Source organism: Phoenix dactylifera, chromosome 16 (assembly GCF_009389715.1).
Source record: "Phoenix dactylifera cultivar Barhee BC4 chromosome 16, palm_55x_up_171113_PBpolish2nd_filt_p, whole genome shotgun sequence".
Classification (NCBI taxonomy): Eukaryota; Viridiplantae; Streptophyta; class Magnoliopsida; order Arecales; family Arecaceae; genus Phoenix; species Phoenix dactylifera.
Window position 1 is genome coordinate 6,098,422 of NC_052407.1, and position 22,264 is coordinate 6,120,685.

General features: G+C 41.1%; 2 protein-coding genes across 2 annotated transcripts; both read right to left on the reverse strand.

Annotated features, from left to right (window-relative positions):
- Nucleotides 1–1,065: 1,065 nt before the first annotated feature.
- On the reverse strand, nucleotides 1,066–7,023 carry LOC103709170 (wall-associated receptor kinase-like 14). The gene is made up of 3 exons (XM_008794398.4): nucleotides 5,826–7,023; nucleotides 3,565–3,636; nucleotides 1,066–2,396 (listed from the first exon to the last, which is right to left on the reverse strand). Exons 1-3 carry the CDS (start codon nucleotides 6,526–6,528, stop codon nucleotides 1,225–1,227), a joined length of 1,947 nt encoding a protein of 648 aa, XP_008792620.2. The 5' UTR covers nucleotides 6,529–7,023; the 3' UTR covers nucleotides 1,066–1,224.
- Nucleotides 7,024–10,485: 3,462 nt separating this feature from the next.
- Nucleotides 10,486–17,720, reverse strand: LOC103709168 (proteasome assembly chaperone 2). Its single transcript, XM_008794395.3, has 7 exons — nucleotides 17,530–17,720; nucleotides 17,243–17,408; nucleotides 15,452–15,510; nucleotides 11,789–11,904; nucleotides 11,446–11,683; nucleotides 11,229–11,352; nucleotides 10,486–10,882 (listed from the first exon to the last, which is right to left on the reverse strand). Exons 1-7 carry the CDS (start codon nucleotides 17,590–17,592, stop codon nucleotides 10,803–10,805), a joined length of 846 nt encoding a protein of 281 aa, XP_008792617.2. The 5' UTR covers nucleotides 17,593–17,720; the 3' UTR covers nucleotides 10,486–10,802.
- Between the last annotated feature and the right edge of the window lie 4,544 nt (nucleotides 17,721–22,264).

The following is a 22,264-nucleotide window of genomic DNA, read 5'->3' on the forward strand; positions in this document are numbered from 1 at the left end:
TTCCAGGACCAAGCCATGATTCTATTGGATGCAGGACCTTGAAAATATACCAAACGCTATTCCCAGGAGACATCCATGAGGTTTATACTGAATCTTGAATATTGAACGAGTTTTGGTTCATGTGCAATGAGTCCGTAAGTATACTTGCATCACATTTTTTAATAAAATAGAAAGAAAATAATAACAATAATAAAAAGAAAAGCTAAGGAGAGAACGAGGCCACTTTTCATAATATATAAAATTTCTTCATATAATTAAAGCCATAACATCACATAAAATCCACGGAGAACAACAAATCCGCTACTCATAGTTATGCTAGCTTCGTGTTGCGAGATTTGCTAGAATTCTAATCTAAGAGATTTCTTTCCCTGCAATGAAAAGACGGTGGGACTGTTACCTGTTTATGATTTGAACCCAGAACTTTTTCTCTTTTTTTTGGGACACCACCCAAAAGAAAGGCTTGCTTTCCCATCAGCACGAGCTGCATTTCAAGTCCCGTGCCTTTGTTTTGCCCCACTTCTCAATGTAGACTAATCATTGTATGCGTCCAAGGAGTGCTTCATACCCACAAAGTAAGAATTCCGTGAACTGCAAAAGTAGACAAGACACTTTCCAGCTCTTCAAGTATGTCGTTCTCCTTAGCAATCAAATGGTGGAAAAGGCACCGTTCTTTTCTTTCTCTTTTTTTCTTTTCTTTCCTTCATTTTTTTTTATTTTTTTTTTGGTCTGATAACAGAAGTGGAACATTTATTTTAGAAAATGGAAATAGAACATATGAAATCTTTTGGCAGGATGGCAGTATCTTTCAAAGATTGCACTATGCAACTGCTGTTCTTGTATCTAGAAACGAAGATGCCCTCTCAGTAAATAAACAAAGGCCTATCAGTTTATACAGTGGTTGCTTTAAGATCTCAACCTAATTCTTTACCAACCCAAACATTTGAAATCGGTGATTTCTGTGAGTGCCTTCATCCACGATTCGAACTTTTCATAAAAAGAGATAATAAGACTTAGAAATCATCTATTAATCGATATTTTTTTTTTAATCTTAGTGAGGATTTAGAATTACCACCTATTAGTGGTCAATGGCATGCACATCAAAGTTATCTAAATCCCAAAGAGAGAGAGAGAATAATATTGCAGAGTATTTCACACTTGAATAAGAAACCTAACAAGCTTCGACCTTAGGGTCAAGAGAAGAAGAACTCCTACAGAAAACTGCGTTCAACGATTTACGCTGCTCATGGAGACATTAGTTGAAGAAGAACTCTGCTCGCTGAGCCACGCATCCTGCACCGAAACAGGGGAGTCCACCTTCGTAGCACTCATCAAAACCAACCTCCTGCTCTTCCCTTCTTGTGCCATCTCGACACCTCCATCCAACTCCCCATCCCTTAACATTTCCAACTCCTCCGCCACCTCCTTCATAGATGGCCTCAAGTCCTTGTGAAACGCCAGGCACCTGAACGCCAATTCCGCCACCTTTCGAATCGAAACCAGGGTCCATTCATCTACATTAACCTTTATGAAGGGGTCTATAATCTCCTCCATCCTCCCCTTCCCTATCCTATCCACGGCGAGCGCCGCGAGGTTCACCTCGGTCGGCGCTCGGCCAAAATCCACCGCCTTCATCCCCGTTATCATTTCCGCAAGCACGACTCCGAAGCTATAGACGTCGCTCTTGTCCGACAAATGGAAATCCTGGTGATACTGCGGGTCGAGATAGCCCGGCGTGCCCTGCGGCGCCGTCGAGATGTGGGACGACTCCGTCATGCCGATCCTGGAGAGACCGAAGTCCGCCACCTTTGCGCCGAAGTTGTGGTCTATCAGAATGTTGCTCGACTTGATGTCTCGGTGGTATATCGGGGGGTGGACGGCGGAGTGGAGGTAGGCAATGGCGTTGGCCGTCTCAGCTGCAATGGAGAGGCGGGACGTCCAGGAAAGACCTTCGCCTCGCTCGCCATGGAGGTGCTGCGAGAGCGTGCCATTGGGCATGAACTCGTAGAGGAGGATCTGCTCGCCTCTGTCCATGCAGCAGCCTAGAAGGCGGACCAAGTTGGGGTGGCTGACGGAGGAGATGAGCTTGATTTCGTTTGTGATTTGCTCCAGGCTATCGGTGTCGCGGCGCTGAATCCTTTTGACGGCGACCACCCCGGTGTTGCCGGGGAGTTTCCCGACGTACACCGTTCCATAGGCACCCGTGCCACGCCTGTTAGCGTCGGAGAAGTGATCTGTTGCTTGCTCGATGTCTCTGTAGGAGTAGACGGGAATGGTGCAGGATGCTTCCGATAGTAGGCGTTCGATGGTTTCTTGGCTTTTGGAGGCGGTCCTACGACGGTGGAAGAGGTGGCAGAGGAAAGCAAGGCCAGCCATTAGAAGCGCTCCGGCGATGATCCCTGAGAAAAGAAGTAGGTATCAGTAAGTTCTACCAGGCCACTGAATCATAAAGAAAGTAAGGTAGGTATATGTACGTTTTATTGTCAAATTGAAATTTGGAGTATCACACCCGGGCAGCGACGTAGCATTCCACATCAAGCACGTTTACAGAAAAACCAATGGAGCTGCAGACTGAATGATCTCATATATAGCCAATCACTCCAAAGGTGCCTTATATACATGTGTCCGTACTAAAACTATATTCATTTTAGCAAATAAAAAAAAACTATCTTCGGTTGGTGAGGCTCCGGATGATGATGATGGGCCTGGACTTCCTACAGAATAATTTCAAAGTCATCTACTCTTATAGAGGCTGAACATAAATCATGCAACCATTTTTTTTTAGGAAAAAAATGGCAAATTTTGTAGCCGACCATGGGGCTAATTAAATTTTGATACTATTTTTCTGGTGTAGCCATATTTACTTTAGTTTTGCAAATCAAGAAAAGAGAGAGCTCCACATATCAACTAGATCCTATGGAGCACATAGGACATTAGCTAGGTGGAGTGCATTTGATCACAGCTGCCATGCCAATCGCGAATGGCTGTGATTGATGAACCGGCCCTTTCCGATGCACTTGCGAGTGAGAGAATATGCTGACTCTAAAAAAAAATCTCAGACTGCTTACATAGCAGGTCTAATTGGTGGTGACTATAGATCATGTTTGGATAATAGGACAGGGTTTGTGGATTCTGTTACCCAAAAAACAAAAGAAAATGATTTGGATTGGGCTGGTCTTGTGACAGAGATAAGCAGCCTCGATCTGTGGGTCTCACATTACAGCATCTAAGCTGGATCATAAAATTAATGCTGTAGGTTGGCTCGGTCCAAAATTCGCAAAGCTAATTATATAACATAGTAGAGGCAGAGTAGTTGCATTTTGTTTTATTTTTTCTTGTTGTTCATGATAGGATTCTAGGAAAGCTATTCAATCTTTAACAACCATTCATATTTAGGTCAGACATGAAATAGACAAGAGGTCCACTTATATCAGAAGGACCACATTTCACTATTAGCAATAAGAACAATTGTACATAAAGCTGAACAAATTTCTTGTTCCTACTTTATTATGTGATCTATTTTTAGTTACGAATTATTATTGTGCAGCACTAAAGATTGATAGTTACCTGCAACGAGCAAACCTGATCTGGCGCATCTGCCTGATATGTATTTTGAAGCACTGCATGAAGAAACCTGAACTGCAACAAGCCAACAGGAAACAACATAACAAAAAACATGTTAGAACTCTCATTCAGCTATCTATGCTATATTACTCGCACCACATTGCTCGGTTTTGTAGGGTTTTTCAAACTCAAAATTAACATCTGTTATTTATTTTTTTTACTCTAATTACATGCAATCATGATCTATCGAAGTCATGCTCGCTGAATTATATAATAATTCAATTGCAGACAATTGCAACAAGATACATACTGCAGTCCAAGAAATACTGCGATCGGGCAGCTGGGGATATCTAATCAGCAGATCTATGCCACAATAAATGGTTGCAGTTGGTTGGTAGTAGTTGAACTGCAATCTCAATGGGTCTAGCATCAAACCATATTTCTATAAGGATAAGGCAGGATGTGGATGTCAACATGTCTCCATTCTTCTCAAAACTAGGTTTTACTATTACCCTAATGTGCTAATAGTTATAGTGTGTAATATTTAATAATGGAAGAGTTATAGAGAATTCAATTATATTAATGTTTATATAATACAATATTGGATTCTGAATTGGCATGGGACTTGAATTTGGAAAAGAAGATCGCAGCAAAGCAATGCATATGATTTTCTCCAAGGAGTTCGAATCAATAGTTGTGATTCTTTTACTTAAGAATGTTTGAAATCAATAGCCAGAATGGAGAGATATTTCAAGACACCATCCCCACCCCCTACTCCCAAACAATGAAAAAACAAAAAAATCCCACGAAATATTAGCTATACTCTTATATGTAGATTATTCAATTGAATCTGGAGGCTATATGAACTTGAAATTAAACAAAAAATAGAAAAATAAAAAGGTGTACTTTTCGAGAGAGATTGAAGTATATTCAACACATGGTTGGTGTAAAGAATGAAACCCCTAGCTTCATGGATGGGTATTCAGAAAACTAAAAACATTTTTATAATATTATTTTAACAAAATAAACAAAAAAAATCTTTTCATATATAATGTGTGAGTTTTAACATTGGACACATGCTAAGCATTTTGTAAGTAGATTATCTTAACGAGTTAGGATCCTTTTCCATTCGTACATGAACCAAAGTGGACCGGTTCTCTAATGATGACCAACCATGATGGGTGCGATGCCATGATTGGATGGACCCCACCTATACATTGTTCTATATATAACATTAGACTCATTCAATTACTACCCCACCCTATCAATTTGGGGTGGCAATCAGGTTGAGTCGGATCAAATATGGATCGGATTGGATATAGATTAGGTCAAAAATTCATCAACCCAAATCCAACCTATTTATTAAACAGGTCAAAATTTTAAATTTGAATTTGACTTATCTATTAAACAGATAGCCCAATCCGACCTATATAACTCATTTATTAAACATGTTAAATATGTTAGATGAGTTTTTAATGGGTTAAATAGATTTAAACAGGTTAGACTGGTTCAGCAGGTCGGGTTAAATAGATTAAGCAAGTTTCAACCAAATTAAATAGATTTTAAACAGGTTAAACGAGTTGGGTCATAATCCAATCTAGCTATTAAATTGGCCAAAATGGGTTAAACTGGTCCAAAGTTCAAATCCGAACCCAACCCATTTAATAAACAGGTTTAGACTGGTTGGCCCATTTACAACCCAAATCCATTTATATCAGACCTAAACTCGCTTATCATATATTAATAATATCACTATTATTCTCAACAAAATATTAATAATATCATTCTTATCATATAACAACCATTCATTCTAAGGTTATAAGTTATAGCAAAGACTACTTCTGTATAACAGTTTTCATTTAAACATCTAGTCTATGTAGCATAAGCGGTACCCCTCTCAACCAAAATATTCCAATAACCGCTGTAACGTTATGAAAACGTTATATAAAGTACGATCACCCGAAAAAAAAGATGTTTAAATAATTTTACTATTTAAAATGTTAAAATAATCGCCAAATAAAACGACGTCTCCGTAGCGGTCCAGCGTGCCGTAAGCTGACCGCAACCAACCACGCCACCATTGTTCCCCTTTATGAGTGCTTTTGGTTCCGATCCTCCGCGGCACACGTTAACCAAAACAACACCCTCCCAGCACCCCTCCAGTCAGAGTCACGGGGACGTAACCTTAGAAAGTTAGAATTATTCAAGCGAACCACCGCACTCGCGGAGCACCATAACTAAACCAGAGAAGGGATCGAACTAACCTCTGCAACCGTCGCCGGCGGCGAACCCGTCCCCGGCGAATCCCGGGTCACACGTGCACCTGTACCCCATCTTCCCGGCCACCGAAGTATTCACAGGCGCGCACGTCGCATTTGCGGAGCACCGGCAGTCGCCATTCATCCACCACCCGAGCTCCGCCTCACCGAACACCAGCTCCGCCTGGGACGTGCTATTCCCGCTGTATCTCAGCGAGGTAAACAGCAATCTACACTTAATCTCGGCAGTCTTTTCTCTGGATAGATACCTATCCTCCGTATGATCGGAGTAGCAGCTTATGTTATCTCCCTTGAGCCCGCATCTCTCGAGATGTAAGCCCTCGGAGATGATTTCAGTGGAGATGACGCATGCCGGGGAAGGGGAGCTGCACTTCCGCAGGAACAACGAGTTCCGCGGCGTCATCGCGTAGTTGCCCCCGAAGAGGTCTAGGGCGGCCTCGAACGGGCGGGTGCAGTTCGCCGGGATGCCGAGGAGGATAGTCTCGGATGTGATGTTCACGACGGGATATCCGCCGCGCAGGATAGCGGCTGTGCCGTTGCAGTTGAGGCGGATAGGGCATCCGGAGGAGAAGCCGAACGGATAGGGGACGCTGGACCCGCCGCAAGTCCGGTTACATCCTTCGGCGAGGATCGAGGAGAAGGCTGCTAAAAATAGGAAGGGGAGGAGGGCGCTTTGGTACGGAATCATACTTTTTAGGGAAAAGATGGATGGAATTGGATGGGATAGCGGAAGCGGAAACAGAGGGAGATTTCAGAATTTGGGGTGGAAGAAGGGAAGGGAAGGGAATAGCGAGTGCATGGTCTTCAGCAGGAGAGATGGAATTGGAATTATGATGAATATAGTAATCATTTTGGGCGGCGAAGTCTCTTTCTTCTTTAGTCGTTAATAGTGGTAGTATTTTTCTATTTGTCCCCGGAATTGTTATTGGGGAGTGCGAGATTCGGGAATTTGGTCAAGAGGAACGGCTGGTCAAAAAATTAGACCATTCCCAAGAAGACCCTCGTTCTTGGTAATATTTATGGACTTATGGAGATACTTGAGGGATGTAATTGATGCTGCAGAGGGGCATAATAGTCATACAGATAAATGCCTGGGAATTGATGATATACTAGTAGTGCCGACTGAAGTTTTCTCCAGCTACTTCTGAATTCCAGCGTAGAAGGAAATAGCAGAGTGATTAGGTGAATCCAGAGAAGAACATGATGACGTGGGACGGAGGAGGCTTTCAGTATTTAGAAAGGCCAACAGGGTAGCCGACTGGATGATAGCTTATGTGGCTAATCATTCAGAAAGTATCCTGTAGTTAGAAGAAAGGAAGTTGGCTCGAGCACTCTGTGAGCTTGTATTTTCTGATTTTATTGGATGTGTTCGTACACGCATAGTATGATCAACCCGTTAAAGCAAAAAAAAACAAAAAACAAAAAAAATATATTTTTTTAATGTAAAAAATTAGTGGTTATCGACCCCAAAACTTTGAAAATTTCTACATGAAATTTGATTGATGAGGATTGGAGCCAATATCTAGTTAAAATTTAAATTTTGGGTTCAAAGTCTTTGGATGGAGCAGGTATTTCACGTTCAGGAAAGTCTATACGGTTTGGCACATCTTTTTTCTTCTTAGATTACCTTCCACAAGGTATTTGGTGTCTTTTGGTTGGAAATTTGACCACGTTTTGTGATCCAGGAAGTGGAGATAATTTCCTTGAAATGTTAGGCAAATTTGGAGTGTGGCGTATGACTCGGTGGATATTTATGAATTGTATTATTCTTTTAAGCTTGATTTGAAAAATATAGTGATAAATTTTCGAAATAAAAATATCATCATAGATAACTTCTTAATTATATGCTTGAGATTTTTTTTGTTTTAAAGAAAATCCAAAGAGAATGATGATGAAAGTCACCTCCATTTTATTATGCAGATGGAATGTTAGTTTAATGAGAGACACCATTTCATTAAGTTTGGGTTGCAAGGAAACCGATTTAAATATTAAATGGTGGTTAAGCTAACCTTAGAGCGATACAATTAGATTTATTTACAATTAAATTAATGTTTATATGTATTTTTTTATTGTTTAATTGTCTCGATTGTGCCTTTTTTTTATTGTTTTTGTTCTATCTTCAGTCTATTTATAATTATACTATATCTAGGTTTCTAGGTGATTTGACTTGTCATCAGCATAGAGGTGCCTGTGACTGAGCTGGTCATGTTTCCTAGATCTAAATTAACTTGCACGTAGATGCAAAGTCAAAAAGATTTCTTTCTTTTTTTCTGACAGTTTAGCATGGTCAGTTTGTAAATTACTTTATATCTAGCATTTCTACTCCGCAGGCATATTCCACTGGACGAACAAAGAAATTGCTTGTACTTATGCTTATTTTGAGTTTAAGAAAAGCCATCATGGCAATGATCTTGTTGCAGTAGTAATTTAATTTTACTTTGGTGGAACCCATGTTTGTCCCGTTTCTTTTGTCTCTTTCACGACATATCCTCTTCTCCGTCTGAACACTAAACTTTGTAGAATGAGAGAAAGTATCTTAATCTGATGGCATTACCCTTAGTTTATATAACTTTTTAATTAAACATAATTACAATAACAAGAATGATGATAAAATATGTGATAAAAAAATGACAACTTGTAAGACATGGATGTTAATAAATTTTTATCAAGGTTCTGTTACAATAACATTAATGTTCACATTTAAATCTGCTGCATGTGTATACTTTTTCTTCAATACAGGCTCGCTCCCTATGGACAATTCTGTGATTTATGGATGGCATATGATCACTTTACATGAAATTGTAGGGATTCTGAGGGAGCCAACTAGTGTAGTTGGTAAAAAGTCTCGGAGAATTGGTACCGAGGAATTAGATTCATGTTTCCATTTTACCCGGATTTCGGTCGAGATTTCTGCCACCCTAATGCAATTCAAGCCGAGAAGAAGATGAAGATAGTGCTTTCTCAGATGGTCTACTCAGCAAAATTGGAAGTGTCATGGAATCATCCTCCTCTCACGTGAAGCAAGAACACGTCTCAGATGCTAAATAAACACGTCTTACGAGTGTGGATGCTAATTACTACTGTATTGGGAAGTCAAATCTTGGGACCTCTACACCGAAAACTGAGGTACCAACTGTGTAAGATAAACTCTAGTTAACAACTTACAACAGTTGCTTAAACTTACGTGATGGTACGTTGTAGTGAGCACCATTTAAGTAGTGGAAATATAGAGCATTCATTATCACAATCCTACGCTTTCTGACACCTAGATACAAATTACGGTGCATAGCCACCACAACTCTAGTAAGAGTGGATAACGTATCTAACAATCTTTCGCTTGGTTAAGGTGCAAGGGACACCAAACAGCCTACGTCATGACTCGGTGTCGTTGGAAACGTTTCTTTACAAAGCCTGAGGAGATTTCACAGCCAGCAGTTCATTATTTTTACTATTATCCCAAGGCTAAGGCTATGTTCTTTTGAGGCACTTTTCTTAAGCCAATCACGTCAGTTGCTTGGGAAGTACTCCAAGGTGCCGTCTCCACGTCCCTTTCCATCTCAATTCAATATCGCAGTAGCAGCCAAACTCGGCCATCGCTTTATTCTTGGGCCCCTATAATTTAATAACTGCATAGGCTTTCAACAACTCTGTTTCTTATGTCCATGTGCGACCACATCTCGTTAGAAAAACTGGCAGTTCATACTCCCCCTTCCTACACGTTTGAAACGAAATCACCTCCAAGACAGACGTTTGAGATGTTACCATGCGGCGTGCAGCACCATACATCTCTGATGAGCGTCTCTGCTCATCATACACGACACAAAACTTGTTTTTGGAGAGTCCATCCCTCATAGATCTTCGACAAGGAGCTTCATTCTGATACAGAAAAAAAAAATACATTTGAGTGATTAGTTGCCGACTAGCCTACAACCCCATGCAATGACCCTCGATGAACCAGTTCTCGATTACAAAAAATACTAATTTGAAAGGCTCGCTACAGAATTTACATTACATGCTAGAGAAGCATGAGAAGTACCAAACTGAATAGATATTAATTTTGTAATGGCTGAAGCAGCAAACTTGAATTCGGCAAGAATCTCATTTCTTGGTAGTACCAAGAGAAAATTGACTCAAAAATTGGATAAGGGTAAAGATGCAGCCAGCACCACGGCTTATTCAAGTGCCCCGAACCATGCAAAATGGTCGCCTACTACATGGCTCACCTGAAGGGCCTTCAAAACCCAGCTATTTCCTGTGATCAAACATCATCTCGTTGCCAATGAGTTAATTTGGAAGCCTGGTGAAGTCACTATTGTGAGAAAAGGCTTGTTAGCTACATTTGTAAATAGCTCAGTTGGGGGACTAATTGCAATTTGTTATCTTATTTCCATGGAAATGAAGACGTGGTGGTGGGCCGTCAGAGAGGACTATCCCGATACATTAAGGTGAGTTCCTTCACAGGATTGTCAATATATAGTATCGTGCCACTTGTGCGGAAAAAACAAGGAGTGGATGCAATTATTAAACAACGACAACACCACCAACCACCTCTTTCTTGTAGTCCACTCCCCATCTATATCACATTTCTTGTTCCTGAAGCGTGTTGAGCCATGATATCAAACACTGGCCATTTGTCTCACACGCGGAGGATCAAAAGCCATTCTTGAAAAAGTATATTACTAGGCTTTAAGAAAAGTGAAAAAAAAAGGATGTCACTAGTAGAGCATATAGCTAACTACTGTAATGCACAAAAAAACAAAAAACAAAAATTCTTTCTTCGTAACTAGTTAATTTGTTTTCTTCAGCATTCCACAGAACAGTTTATCCAGACAGCAGAAATCCTTCATGGAGAATTAGCTCCCAACAAGTTTGCCAGTGGGGGGTCAAAAAAAAATTTACCCAGAATTTGGTTATCATTCAGCGTCTTAAGTTGCCTCACCTGAGTATTTTCAGAAATGAAGATTAGAAGAGGGACATATCAGGTGGTGGTCCATAAACAGTTTTCCACGACAGTGGAATAATCCATCCACCATGTTCATTGCCTGAAACATCCCAATCATAAAATTGCAATCAGTATCACATGCATGGTTACCTGATTATAACTTAAAGGAACACTGAAATTAAATCAGGAGTCGTGAACAAAGCTGAAATGCACATCATTGATAAAAATCAACAGCAGATCAGCTCTGGTTACCAAAATCCGGAAGCAGGAAAAGCACAATGCTTTAGACATCCAAAAGGAGCCATAAAAACGACATCCATTGCACCAAGGAAAAGAAAAGGTCATCAAACCAGCCGCAGGGTGTTATGCTCAATTGGGTGTCAAGCATTTCTGGTTCAAAATATAAAGAAGGAAACAGAAATCATAGCAATGCAACCCAAACTTACCACAAAACTTATCTGGGCTCAGGCCCAGAAGTCTGCAAGCTGCCTCAGCCAACTGAAATGAATCAGAGATGTTGTCCCCTTCCGAACAATAGCACAATAAGCAAGTAACCCTCATACCTTTTGCCTAGTTCCAACATGCAAAATGATAAGTAAATCTTTTCGACAATGAGAAGTAAAAGGAAACAATTTTTTACACGAAATATAAAAAAGGGACTACCTTGCAACAAGAGAACAATGCAGCAAAAGGCAAGCCTGGGAAATAGTCATCATCTACCAATTCATCATCGTATGTGAACACATCTTCCTGAATAGAATTCTCTTCAGCTAGATGTTTAAGATACTTCCATCGCCTTTGGGATGGATCATATTCCTCAAGTTTCTTCCACCCTAGCTTTTCACAGTCACTATCAGTTCCATCGTCACTGGCACTTGAAATGTAAAATATCTGCATATTACTGATGAATGGGCAGCCATATCATCAATAAGACATGTAAATCTCATGAGCGTAACAATCATGGATAACATGGATATAAGAGATGCAAATGGTACTGCTCACTGACCTGGATGCATCAATCTTTTTCCTTCTACCAGAATCTAAACTTGAAAGAATAACATGTTTCTTTCCGATGCTTGATGCAAAATGCATCAAATTCTTTGCAAATTCAACCATCATTCCCTGTATTAGTTATAGCTCGATTGGATTAATATCCAAATATGAAATTAATGATATAAAAAAAACACTTAAAATCTTGGGTAAATAGGCATGGGATTTTTGGATAAGGGCACCAAATTCTTGTGAACATTACTCGCAAAAGGAAAAATGCTAAAGGACAACTGAAGTTCGCTTGGGACATAATATGAAATTTTGTGGGCTTATTATGTCTTTATTACAGCTTTCAGATGTTATTCTATCATCACATGTCAACACCCTTACGTGAAGGAGAAGTGCTAGCAGGATCAGTATTCATAATTCTTAACGCAAGAGGGAGAATCGTAGCTGCAAGAGCCAGAAGACCATTTTGCTAGTTCTGTTTGTTTAGGCAAACTCATGGCAGCTTGGGATGGAATCCGACATGCTATCATCGAGCTGCATGCATATTTTATCCATATATGGGGTGATTCAGCAACTATGACTACTTGGTTAAGCTTTTGAGAAATAGGAGAAAAATGTCATCAGCCAATACTAAGCAATATAACAGGGATGACTAAAAGCCTGAAATGCTTCAGGGTCTCCCATGTCTATAAGCCTATAAGGAGGCTGGTTTTAACTGTAAACTGTCTTGCAGGCCTTGGATCTACAGTTGATAAAAAATTTATTGAACAACTGTATTTGTCTTGTAGCAAAAAAAAAAAAAAACAACTGTATTTGTGCATTGACAATTGAAATATTATTAGTTTACAGTGGAAGTGGATCTGTCAGCATAATTCTGCTTGACATTACAAACCTACCTGCAGGTGGAGCACTGATCAAACAAGGATGGGGCATAAATAGTACAATGTGGTGTTTGTTGGATGTGTAGCAATGCACATATACATGGCTAAAGTGTAAAAGACATGTCTCAGGTTACTTGCATGCATTATAAAAGAAATTTCCGATTATGTTTGGAATGGATTGACCCAAAGAAACCTGTTTTAGTCGCTGGGTCAGGGATCAACGTTTCAACCATGGGTCAATTGCGGGACATTCCACTAAACCATAACATCATAAATAGAAAAATAAGTAAATATTGATAAATAGCAACAAATCTTTAAAATTCTACAAAAAGGGGAAACAAGAAAATGTACCATAATAATTCAGTCATTTAACTTTTAGAAAGAAAATTCTATATAATGTAACAAAATATCTGAAGCTTATTGACATTTTTAATTATAATAAATAATAGAGTTTTAAAATATACGAGATAAGAAATGAATATTTTTTTATTTTCTACCAAAGGAAAAAAGGTATTTTATTTTTTATTGAAAGAATGGACTACTAAAATTGTTTCGCCTAATTAGATACACAATTCACAAGCATAATAAAATAAAATATCAAATCATTTCAACTATTATCCTACGGGCTAAGAGATTGGCAATCCCACACTTGATCATGGGATGGGCCTCCATGCCACCATTATTTTTCGTAAGCATTTTTTGGCATAATTCAGGCAAGAGGACTCTAAGTTGATCCACCTAGGGTCAACCGGTTCAGGGATCGATCCACTGAGTGGATAGTCTGTTTGAAAGTTCGAGTACCTAGTGACCCAACTTGACAAGGCTCATAAATGAGGGTCAGGCGAGTCGACTTGGCTGATAGGGCTAGAATCGAGCTAGGATTGACTAACCATGCTCCTGTTTGAGCCCAACCCACAATTCTTTGGGCTTTTGGCTAGGCTTAGGCTCAATTTTTTTTCAAAATCCCAGCCCGAGCCTGACCTAATCTCGGTTCTAGATCGAAACCCAATCAGGCCGATCCGAATTAGCACGTGTGGGATATAAAATGAGCCAACCATAGTTGGCCAGATTGATCTGATTTTGGCCTAATTATCCTAAATGCTCAACAATAAGATTTTTGATGAAAAACATCTTAAATCTGAAAGAAATTACAGAACTAGAGCACTTGCTACAAGAGATCACTTCCATGATTAAACTTAGGGCTAATATTAATCAATTCTGTGAATAAAAACCATCATATATAGAAAAGGACATAAGTTTTTATCATTTAATATCAAATTATCATAGCAGCATTAATCCTTGCAAAACCTAATCATCTGGAATAAGAGTTAATTTCTACCAGCCTAACCATGGATTTCCTCTCAGGAGTAAGGGAAAAAAATCAGGCTATATCCATTGCCATCAGCTGGTGTAAGCAAAAGCTAAGAAGTTCATATACTGTATGTTATGCCATATAACAAACATGGTACAAACATACTATCCTTGTTCATGGCCATCTCTTGCCCTCTCATATCTGCTGCATGCATGACTTGCTAGACCAGTCACCACTTCATGCCCTTTTTCTATGTGGGCAAAACCATCTTGATACTTGGACTAAGAAAACTAGAACAATTTCCCATGGTAAAGATAATCAAATCTCTTCCATCCGACTAACTGTTTAGCACCTAGTGACTATCATCAACCTGCAATAACATAATAAAATAAACTAATGATATCCAAGGAATAAACTTTAGAAAAGCACAATCGTCCTCTAAGATTCTGTTTCTACTCCTCCCCTCCTTTGAATTCAATGCATAACTTTCCAGTTGAACCACACAAATTACTTCTACATGAGATGATTTTGACACCAATAAATTCACCTACAGAGAATCACTTTATCCTAGTTGCCTTCTTCAATGAAGAGTGGACAGCTTCATGGTTTAGAAGATGCAAATCCTTTGTTGTGGATTTAACATCAAGACTAAAAGAAATAAAATGCTCAGATGGGTACAACCTTAGTGATTAGTCTTCCAAGGAAACCACTAATAGAAAGCCTCATAATAATGGTTTAAAGTTTCCGTGAGAACTCCAAAACTACGACCAAAATATTTTGGTTGCAGGCAGAAATCAAGATCAGCTTTTGAGTTTCGGCTTAAACTGATATATGGGCCAAAATTTATCATGCACATGTATCAATTTGTATAGCTCTTTTCTTATTTCTTCAAAACACAACTTTTTACAATGCAAAGAATAGATGACATCAAATTAAAAAAAAAAAAAATCCTTCCTCCCTCAAACTATCACAAAGTAAATATGGTGGAGAGCAGAATTTGTAAAACACCAAACAAGTCATGTCAACCATGAATTCTTGAATTTCGGGTTCTACACACCCATGCATTATTATGTCTTACTTTTGAACATGGTGTCTAGAATATTGCTACATGGCCAGAAAAATTGACATGAGATTTATTCTTCACCTTGTACTATCAGGTGTCAATTCATTTTTCAATAAAGGTGGGCATGGATGTTTTAGGGAACATCTCCTTAAATGGAACAACAATGATGAGAAAAACTAGCTAAAACATAAATATCATCCCATACAAAATGAAAATTCTGCTGAGGAAGTCTTGACCATGAGAACAAGGACAGAGGAAAATAACTGGTAAATATGCACTCCTTCTGCTTCTACATCAGGGGAAAAATTTTAACATAGCACGTAAAATTTGATATATCTTGAAATAAAAAAATGAATTGAAACATGTCTTTGTGGTGCATTCACAATTTGAAGCAGAATAACAAGTTTGGCTTACCTTTATAACTGGAGATCTTTGTTGGATAAGACTAAGTGCATATGAAGGAGCTTCATAAGCTGCAATGGGACATTGAACACTATTCAACTGTAAACAAGTCTATTTAACTATATGATGAGAAAGTTACGAATTATGCAAAGCACAAAATGATCTCATGCATCTTAATCAGCTCTTAATATAACAATGCACAAACAATTGTTTAACAAGTGTATATGAATAATTTATCTGCGACTAAAAGCTCTTTCACATGTGGTAGTTGTAGGTGGTGATGACTTGCCATTTTTCAAAAGCTGAATCAATTTAAATTAACAAAAACGAAAAAAAAATGAAGTTTGACAAACCATTTTATGATCAATAATATGAATGACCTAGGAAAACAACATAGGGCAAAAAAGGTGGTACTTCAAGACCATGAATATGGTACTTCAAAACCATGAATATGCCTCAGGTAGTGCAGGACCACCTAAATTCCTTTTGGTTGAACAAAAAACTAGAAACAGTCTTTTCAAAAGTTTCTTCGTTAAGTACTGATGGTTCACTGATATCTTATGCACCCCATTATTTAGACTGGTGCAGTATATGGTGGACCGTAGAAATAGAATTGTTTGTTTTTGTGCTCCAAATATAGGTGGCCCAACATGTGCTGGTCCTTGGAAATAGAAGCATGGTTTACACAAATTTTCCTCTTTTTTTTTGTCGTTGCTGCAAATGCAAGTTTTTTGTGGCATATTTAAAAGATAGCATAATATATGGTAATCATACCAGTGAAAGTGATTGGAAAGGTGAGTCCCGCAGCCTATGTTTGATATAATTACAGGAGATTATTTTGACTATTATGATATGCTTGAGGAAGAGAGTAAGGTTTCTGAAAACTAAAATGAAATTTCATGTAATTTTTGGTAATAATGTGTGAAGACCAATGGTATAGGTTTGGCTAACCACCTTTTCACATATGAGGTAAAAAGATCTTGGAATACATATACTTCAAACTGATGGTAAAAATAAATAAAGAGTTTGAATGATAAGTCATTTTTACTCAAACAAGGGCTTAGGGCAGCAAAATGCACCAAGAAGTCACATGTAGATACTCTTCATCTATAGGCAACTGAGAATTCAATCTGGCGCCTTTCTTTCAGTGTTGTCCCACTCTTACTCTTTAAGACTGAGCAATCTACCAACATCCCTTAAATTCTCTTCCTTGATGCACACCTCGAGGAGGGTACTAAGTAGGTCATTTTAACTTGGACGCACTAGCCAGGGCCCCAAGTGCACCTCATGCATAATGAAGCAATTTCATGAAAAGTGTCTCAGGCCATATAAACCAAAAATAGGAAAAAATATCTATGACCGCAAGAGATTGTTAGCTTGAGCTCCTAAACGTATCCCCCAGCAAAGTATAAAAATAGGATAATAGTAACATTTATGATTATTATTATCTGCTAAAAGCCTCAATAAATAGGATACCTAAACCTTCTCTAATTTTCTCTGCATTCCAGTGCTTTTGGTCATGCTCTAAATTGAATGTGTAACAACTTGAAATTTACTCCATGTGTCGTTCAAATCAGTTTGAAATAAATAAGGAAATAGCCAAAAAAATCAATAAATAACCAGCCAATTTCTATATATTATTAACCCTGGGATACACTTTATAAATTGAACACCATTGGCCCCAAATCAAGGCCAGCAGTTAGAGACAACTACACCTATAAAACGCATTTTCCCGAACACAATCACATCCAATATTGAATAGGAAATGTTTTTAGGATAAATTCGAATAGGAGAAATACAAACCTTCGAGGGGCAGCGCGAGATCACCCTCCGGCGCTGGCCCATAAGCATCATTCCCAACACAAGGAAGAACGGAGGGCTCGTCCAAGTACCCAACCCTTCTGGCTCCGGTTGATGAGATCAGGAGATCGATTGCCAGCTGCCCCACGTTCCCGATCGAGAGCCCTGGCTACCAAATCGGAGCAGGCAAAGTCCAAATTAACGACCCTTACTCTCCATTAAAACCCTAAAAATAGGACGTGCCGAAGGAGGAGGAGAAGAAGAAGGGAAAGGGGTTCGGGATTGCGAACCAGAAGGAGAGTAGAGCAATCGGAGGAGAGGCTTCGGCCTTCTTCTTCGAGAGTAATTTCCATTGCGAGAAGAGGGCGGAGCGGCCTTCTTTGCCTTCGAGTTTCACCCCTCGGTTTTGGAGCAGTGCTGCTTTCGTCTTGGCATCAGGAGACGAGGAGGTGTATAAACCTTTTGGTCTGAGCTCGAACATAGCCGACGTCCAGGCCAATCCATATTTGGGGCAGGCTTGGTCTAAGACAACTTCCATTTGGGCTTCAGCTACCGGGGCAAAAGTGGATCGGATAGCATCCGAATTTATTTTCATATCAAAATCTATCTAAATACAAATAAAAAATTTAAGCATCTGTATAATACCTATATTCGTATTCGTATTCATATTCATCAAAAATATATATATATATATATATAAATATGGAATATCAGATTTCATCTATACCTTATATAATTTTATATGGCACTTATTAACTTTTAAAAAAATAAATGATCATATTAATATTCTATTAACTTGATTTATCACCTACTTAGTAATATTTTTGATTCTGCAGTAATAAAGTTTAATTATCCGATTTATATGTATACTTTCGATACCCGATCTATGATCAGATCTGTTTAAAACAAATATGGATATAAATTTTTGCATCTGACTAACATTTGTATCTATATCTGTATTCGTCAAACAAAACAAATATGAATATAGATATGCTAGTATCCGATTTGATTTCAGCCCTATTCAACTACGATTAGTTTGTTAGCCTCTAAGGCTTAGTTTAAATATGATGTATCCATCACATGTTCATGCATGTGCATATTTTTTCTTTTTTTTTTTGGCAACAAAGGTGCGAGGAAACTCACTATAAGCAGATGAAAGGCATTGCCACAAGAATCGGAACAAGAATCACTAAGGTCAGACGAAATTTGAAATGAAGCGGCGAGGCCGGGACCCCGAGCTGAACAATTGGGTTGTAGAGTATTGACAATGCTTGAGCTTGAACTTAGATGGAGAAGCATGCCTACTCATCCAACCTGAAAATAGAAAGGGGAGTTCATTTGCCGGAGTCTACCCGGTTGGGGATATTTCAATATTTAAGTCAACTAGATTCCGGATGTTTTAAGAAAATTTTGAAAGAGTTGCAAAGTGGAAAAGTGTGAGAGCTTAAGAAAGCATATCAGAAGGTCCCTCAGTGGTCCCTTTTTATAGAGTGGGGTTGATGTACATTACCAAGTAAGGTGGAAGTAAGCCTTAACTGCTGAATAACGGCCCCCATGTTGTGCACGCCGAGAAGCTTAACCGCCTTGATCGTGCAATAATGGTCAATCCACTTGAGATGAGCAGTAATCGCTTCTCAATTGGAGAGATTATGATCATGTCTTTAATGGCTGTTAATTATTTTAAATATACTTGAATTGGAGATATGTGACTTATTGCCACTGGTCAACTAGCCCGCTTTACTTGGCTTAATGGTTCAAGTCGATACCTCGGTTAATACCAAAGTTAATACTTTGGTTGATTGCCATAGCTGGTGGCTTAGTTGGCTACTAAGACTGGCAGCTCAATTTACAATATACTTTACATGACCTTTAAAGTAGTGGCATAACTTTATACTAGCAAGATAGGGTTTTAGATCTTCACTAACATCCAATTCCCTGTGCCAATTAGTATGAAGAATATGATGCCTCAGCATCTCAACCTTGTATAGTTAACCACACAAAAAAAGAAAGAACTAATCAAGTACGTTTGTCACATCCATGCGCATTGCTAGTTTTTCAAACATTAGAAACTATTTAATTGAAGCCAATGAGCCGGCCAACTCGCTATATCTATTTGTTTTATTTTATTCCCTTCTTCTGAGTTCTGTCATGCATGAATCAGTCGCCTAAGTGCTTGTTTTAAACTAAATAACTTTGCATATTAAAAAAAAAATCATATCGAAATGGTCTCCATATGCAACCATGCAAGCTGTGAGGTATCCACTTACACTGACACAGAGATAAAAAGTTGATGTGAAATCCAATAATACATGCTATTCATGGATTCCAACTTGGAAAAGTTGAACAACATTAGGTCACCATGAAGTCTTTCCACAATGTTCTCTACCTCCATAGGTCACCATAAAGACTTTCCACAATTTCCTTATATTCTATGGCAGATTAATTATTAGATAAGGTGTCATTCTCATGTCATTGTAGCTTTGTCCTTTCCTCTTGGTGGCAAGCCATCTTCACTGCAGCACAATGTTAAATACTCAATTACATCAAACTTAGCATGCCTACTGTTGGGGGGAAAAAAAGTGTCGCCATGCTTTGGTAAGCAGACCCCTCCGAGCAGGGGCCGACCGAGCAAATCCCTCCGAGCAGGGGCCAGCCGAGCAGACCCCTCCAAGCAGGGGCCGACCGAGCAAATCCCTCCGAGTAGGGGCCAGCCGAGCAGACCCCTCCGAGCAGGGGCCGACCAGACAGACCCCTCCGAGCAGGGGCCCACTGAGCAGACCTCCTCCAGCTTGGGGACACTAAATCTTACCAACCTGAGGACGCCTGAGTTGCACACTGAGATTACGTCCACCCGCAGCACGACCGTGCAGACAATTAATGCGTAAGGGTCGTGCAGACACCCGGTTCACTCAACAGTCAAAACGCATGGCCCTTGCAGGCCCCTGGGCTTACTCAACAATTAAAGCGTATGGTTTCCGTCGCCTACGGACATCGAGTCTCTCACGGCAAATCCGCATGCCTACAAATGATGGCGACTCCGTGATGACAGGCTCCGGCCTAATCTCCTACCATGATAGCATTGACTTACATGATCAAGCATTAATGACCAATTGTACGACAACCAATTTACTCTGTCACGTCACAGGTAGCCCGATCCTCCCTATAAAAGGGGAATTCCTCCACTTAGGAAAGGGGGTTTTTTCTTTCGTCTCACTTTTTCTTTTCCCATACAGACCCCTGACTGACTTAACCATCGGAGGGCCGGCGTCGGAGAGCCCGGCCACCGGCTTCTTGCAGGTCTCCAGGAGGACGCCGCCCGCCGATGCGCCGCCACCCAGGCAGCGGAGCTCCTCTTCTCCAGCCGACGGCCGCCCCCGGGTCCAATTTCCAGCAACAGTTGGCGCTAGAAGGAGGGGCCCGAGTCGCGACAATGAAGCTGAGAAGCAAGGGAGCTTCCAATGCCTCCCGACGTCCTCCACCTAGCCCCGGACACTCTGTCCAGAACTCGCCACCTCCGGCCGATTTGACTCCCCAAGTTCGGCCGGAGCAGTTTGATGCCCTGGTGCAGCAGGTTCAGGCCTTGGCCGCCGCTGTCCAAGGCCTGCAACCTAGGGGCATCCCGGCGGCACCACTCCCTCGGCCTCAGTTCAGCCGGTGCCTCCTGTGAGCGGACTGCCCCTCCCAGGCCAAGATCCCCGTGCTCAGGCCTCCCCCTGGGGGAACACTCGGTGAGGGGTCCTGGTGACTGGCCACAACCGTCAGAAGCCGAGTCAGTCCCAGGGCAACCTGCGCCAGAGCGGACCGCTGCGGCGGTCCCTCGAGAAGCTGGAGCGCCATATTGAGGCGCTCCGCGGCAGGAAGTCGGGACATGATGGTGACTTCGAGTTCACCACGAGGTCCCCCTTTTTCCAGCAAATTGAAGATGAGCCGGTCCCGCCAAGGTTCAAGATGCCTCAGGTGGAGCCTTACAACGGCAGGACCGACCCCCTTGACCACTTGGAAAGCTATCGGGCTTTAATGGCCCTGCAGGGAGCCTCAGAGGCTATGCTTTGCAGAGCCTTCCCAGCGACACTCCGAGGAGCAGCCCGGCTTTGGTTTACCGGGCTGAAGCCTAGCACCGTCTCCTCCTTTGAACAGCTTGGCAGGCAATTCGTCAGCAATTTTGCTGCCAGCCGACCCCGGCGGCGGACCTCCGACTCCCTCCTCGACATAAAACAAAAGGAGGGAGAGTCTCTCAGGAAATATTTGGACCGGTTCACCGCCGCAACATGGGAAGTCCGGGAGCTTGACCAGTCAATTGCCATGTCAGCGCTGAAGATGGGGGCCCGGTCTTATCGATTCCTCTTCTCCATCGAGAAGAATTTTCCTGCTGACCTCACTGAGATGCTGGTCCGGGCGCGGAAATACGCAAAGGCCGAGGAAGCTGTCGCTTCCAGGCGGGGCGGGGCCGAGCAGGCCTCCAAAAAGCAAAAGAGGCGCCGGGAGCAAGGCCATCCCAGAAGCCCATCCCCGTGTCGAGCCAAGAATCCGCCTCGTCTGAAGAGTCCGCCCCGATTGCGGGGACCACTTCGCCAGAGGTCTCCGCCTCGCCCAAGGTCTCCACCACGGTCCCACATACCCAACGGGAGGTACGAAAATTACACTCTCCTTACTGCTCCTCGGATTGAGATCCTCATGGAGATCGAAGGCCGGGACTATTTCCGGCCCCCGCCCCCAAGACGGGATCTCGGGGCCTGGCGCAACCCCCGAAAGTACTGCCGCTTCCACCGGGACCACGGCCACGATACGGAGGACTGCTTCCAGCTCCGGGACGAGATTGAAGCACTCATCCGCCGAGGAGTGCTTGACCGGTTCGTACGGAATCGGCCTGCAGGAAGGCCGGCAGAGAATCCCACACAGCCCGAAAATCTCCGAGTGTATTATCAATAGAGCCCCGAAGGGTCCCCCGCTTCAATCATAAATCTCACCTTTTACAACGACTTGCTCACAATTGCTTAATTGTGCTAAACTTCTCCTGATGTCTAA

Bases quoted from the DNA above. Each gene is read 5' to 3' on its own strand.
- LOC103709170 (XM_008794398.4), bottom strand. From the start codon at position 6,528: ATGATTCCGTACCAAAGCGCCCTCCTCCCCTTCCTATTTTTAGCAGCC. The intron at 3,637-5,825 runs GTTAGTTCGATC...GGCTTGTTGCAG, and splicing joins CGCCGGCGACGGTTGCAGAG to TTCAGGTTTCTTCATGCAGT. The intron at 2,397-3,564 runs GTAACTATCAAT...TTCTTTTCTCAG, and splicing joins ATCAGGTTTGCTCGTTGCAG to GGATCATCGCCGGAGCGCTT.
- LOC103709168 (XM_008794395.3), bottom strand. From the start codon at position 17,592: ATGGAAATTACTCTCGAAGAAGAAGGCCGAAGCCTCTCCTCCGATTGC. The intron at 15,511-17,242 runs GTTTGTATTTCT...GTCCCATTGCAG, and splicing joins TCTCGCGCTGCCCCTCGAAG to CTTATGAAGCTCCTTCATAT. The intron at 10,883-11,228 runs GTAAGTTTGGGT...GGGATGTTTCAG, and splicing joins GAGCCCAGATAAGTTTTGTG to GCAATGAACATGGTGGATGG.